Source organism: Apaloderma vittatum, unplaced genomic scaffold, assembly GCF_000703405.1.
Source record: "Apaloderma vittatum isolate BGI_N311 unplaced genomic scaffold, ASM70340v1 scaffold9178, whole genome shotgun sequence".
Lineage (NCBI taxonomy): Eukaryota > Metazoa > Chordata > Aves > Trogoniformes > Trogonidae > Apaloderma > Apaloderma vittatum.
In genome coordinates this window covers 8,228-11,441 of record NW_009729068.1, presented here as the reverse complement: position 1 = coordinate 11,441, position 3,214 = coordinate 8,228, and the positions used below count along the sequence as shown (strand labels likewise).

General features: G+C 48.8%; 1 protein-coding gene across 1 annotated transcript; it reads right to left on the bottom strand.

The window, feature by feature from the left end:
• Positions 1 to 1,717: 1,717 nt before the first annotated feature.
• Positions 1,718 to 2,958, bottom strand: LOC104277626 (olfactory receptor 14J1-like). The gene is made up of 2 exons (XM_009874316.1): positions 2,044 to 2,958; positions 1,718 to 1,759 (listed from the first exon to the last, which is right to left on the bottom strand). Exons 1-2 carry the CDS (start codon positions 2,956 to 2,958, stop codon positions 1,718 to 1,720), a joined length of 957 nt encoding a protein of 318 aa, XP_009872618.1.
• Positions 2,959 to 3,214: the final 256 nt, after the last annotated feature.

The window sequence follows — 3,214 nt, the reverse complement described above, 5'->3', positions numbered from 1 at the left end:
TCACAAAAGGTAAACCAACCTTTTGTCTATCTAGAGACGCTCCCTATATCCCAGCTGTTCCTTCACACAGGAGACAGTCCCCCATCCTCATCCTCCCTGTCACTTCCTCTGGCAGAGCCTATATCCTTCCGTTGCAGCACCACAGCTCAGCCAGATCTCCCTCCAGGTCTCATTTAATACAGACACCCTGATCCTGACTAGTAAATCACTGCATATCAAGCAGTTGGTGCTGGGCTGTGTACACATCCAGCCTGGCCTTCACGCCTGCACTGTGCTGCTTGGATCTCGTGGCTGCAGGACAATCTCAGCAGCTCGTGGTCATGGTGGAGCCTGCAGACAGGTCCCACTCAATGCCAGCCCGCATGCCTCCCGTACGGACTTGCCTATGTCTAACATGGCAGCCAGACATTCTCATGAGAACATTGTTTCTCTTTGAGCATAGAGAGAGTGAGTAGAGTTGTTTCTTTTTAAAGAGTTAAAAGAAGAGCTTGAATGAACCAAATGGGAGACCTTCTTTGATGGCTGGGGTCTTCATGGCGTGCCACATATGGGCTAGAGTCTCATTCAATGCTACCCCACCCAGGCACCCCACCACCTAACGGGAAGAAGGGTTATCCGTGATGTTCTGTCCTAATCTCAACCCAAACAGCATTTTAAAAGCTGCCCTACAGAGTCTGCATGCCTTTCCCTCTGGTATCAAAATGTAGCAGGATTTCCTGGCGAAAAAATATTCTCAGCACCTTTGGATGCAGCTCCTCTGGTCCCACAAACTGGAAATGGTGTATTTTGCTCAAGCAACCCCTGGCTTGACCCTCATCCCCCTTGTGTGTGACCTGTGATTTCCGGGCCAGCCCCAGAATCTCATGTAGCTCTGGAGGCCTGGATGTGAGCAATGAATTTAGTAGCTGCCCTGAATTCTGTAACACAGCGTGAGACCACTGCCAGGGGAGTCAGGAAGGAACTAGTAACTGCAATAGACGGAGAAGAGGAAGAAAGAGCCTGAGCTCTCCCTATGGCACATGACTCCCCTCCATCTATAGGCCATTCTGACCACCATGAGCAGTGACGGGTTCAGCTGCTCTTAATTTCAGCATCAGCTGATATTTCAGCTGGCCAAAGGAAAGTCCCCAGAGCCTGCAAAAAGATGTTCCCAGGTGTAAGCACTTGTAAATCATAACTGAAATGTCCCTGTATTATCAACACCACAGATAATATGAACAAAATTAATTCTATTCCAGCCAAAATTAGCACAGGCAGATTCTCTGGTGTGTCCAGTGACCACAAGCACAGAACAGAGCCTGCTCTGCTGGACCCTCAGGTCTTCCCCATAAGACCTGGCTGGGCATGGACACACTGTGTGTGCCAGACTCACATATAAATCATGTTTTAATACAAACCTGTGTCTCTGTGGAAAACTTTTTTGAGTGTATTTTTGAGATCAGTTTTGGAAGAAGACCTAAGCATTCAGGCACTACCCTCAATTCCTTTTAAAAGAGTGTTTTGGAGGCCAGCTCTGTGTCAAAAATGTCCATGGGCTGTCACTGCCTGCAGTCACAGCACAGCCACACCACAGGGCAGGGACCAAGGTGCAGAGCCCTCCGGCCTCACCCCTGCACAGGGACTCAGGAGAAGAGGGTGGGAGTGGAGAGAGCAGCTCTGGAGACACCCAGCGCTGCTTCTTCCTGGCCGAGCTGCTGTGCTGGGACTCTCTTCCCCTTCACCTGCGGACAAAGGCACTGCCCTGCGGCTTGACAAAGATCTTAAAGGAAAAACATTAGACAAGCAAGAAGTTAGGGCCCTTTAATTTATTATAAATACACAGAGAAATTGATTCTTCATTTTCACAATCTATGAGTGAAATTGAATTTGTAGACATGGAATCGGAGGTGGAATGAATAACATCATTCCAATGTGCATAAGGTTATAACAAGAAAAATCAAGAAAAATTTCATACCATCATATCCAAGACACTGAGAAGGAAAGCAAGGCCTGCAGTGAGTTGAGCTATGAATGCTGTGAAGAAGAAAACAAGAAGTTTTTTACTTCAGAATAATATAATGACATCATTTTCCTCAGGCCATCTTTGAGCTCTTTGTTCCTCAGGCTGTAGATGAGGGGGTTCACTGCTGGAGGCACCACCGAGTACAGAACTGACACCACCACGTCCAGGCATGGAGAGGAAATGGAGGGGGGTTTCAGGTAGGCAAAGATGCCAGTGCTGAGAAACAGAGAGACCACAGAGAGGTGAGGGAGGCATGTGGAGAAGGTTTTGTGCCGTCCCTTCTCTGAGGGGATCCTCAGCACGGCCCTGAAGATCACAACATAAGACATTACCACGAAAATGAAACAAACAAATCCGAAACAGGCACCAACCACAAGAAGCCCAATTTCCCTGAGGTAGGAATGGGAGCAGGAGAGTTTAAGGATGTGTGGGATTTCACAGAAGAACTGTCCCACAGCATTGCCCTGGCAGAGAGGCACTGAAAATGTATTGGCCGTGTGAAGGAGAGCGTAGAGAAAGCCACTGGCCCAGGCAGCTGCTGCCATGTGGGCACAAGCTCTGGTGCCCAGGAGGGTCCCATAGTGCAGGGGTTGGCAGATGGCCACGTAGCGGTCATAGGCCATGATGGTGAGAAGAAAATACTCTGCTGATATTAAGAATAGAAAGAAAAAGAGCTGGGCAGCACATCCTAGGTAGGAGATGCTCCTGTTGTCCATGAGGGAATTGGCCATGGCTTTGGGGACAGTGGTGGAGATGGAGCCCAGGTCAAGAACAGAGAGGTTGAGGAGGAAGAAGTACATGGGGGTGTGGAGGTGGTGGTCCCAGGCGATGGGGGTGATGATGAGGCCGTTGGCCCGGACGGGCGGCAGGAAGAGCCAGAAGTGCAAGAGCTGCAGCTGCCGTGTGTCTGCGAATGACAGGAGGAGGAACTGACTGATGGAGCTGCTGTTGGACATTTGCTCCGTCTGGCCATTGGAGACTGTTGAAAGAGAACACATTGACAAGTTTGGGCAAATGTCTTTGTTCCCATCTTATATTTCTTTCTAAAATCTCTTCAAAAGTTATTGTCTTTCTCTAGGGAAATACTGATGAATTCCTGTTTGTAATCTCAGCATTGCTCTGCTGAGTGAAACAACCTTCTGTAAAGGACATGAAATCCTCATCTGTCATATTGTTCCTCACCAGGGCACTTGAGGAGACCTGAGAGACAGC

Bases quoted from the DNA above. Each gene is read 5' to 3' on its own strand.
- LOC104277626 (XM_009874316.1), bottom strand. From the start codon at position 2,958: ATGTCCAACAGCAGCTCCATCAGTCAGTTCCTCCTCCTGTCATTCGCA. The intron at 1,760-2,043 runs GTAAAAAACTTC...TTTTCCTTTAAG, and splicing joins TGTCATTATATTATTCTGAA to ATCTTTGTCAAGCCGCAGGG.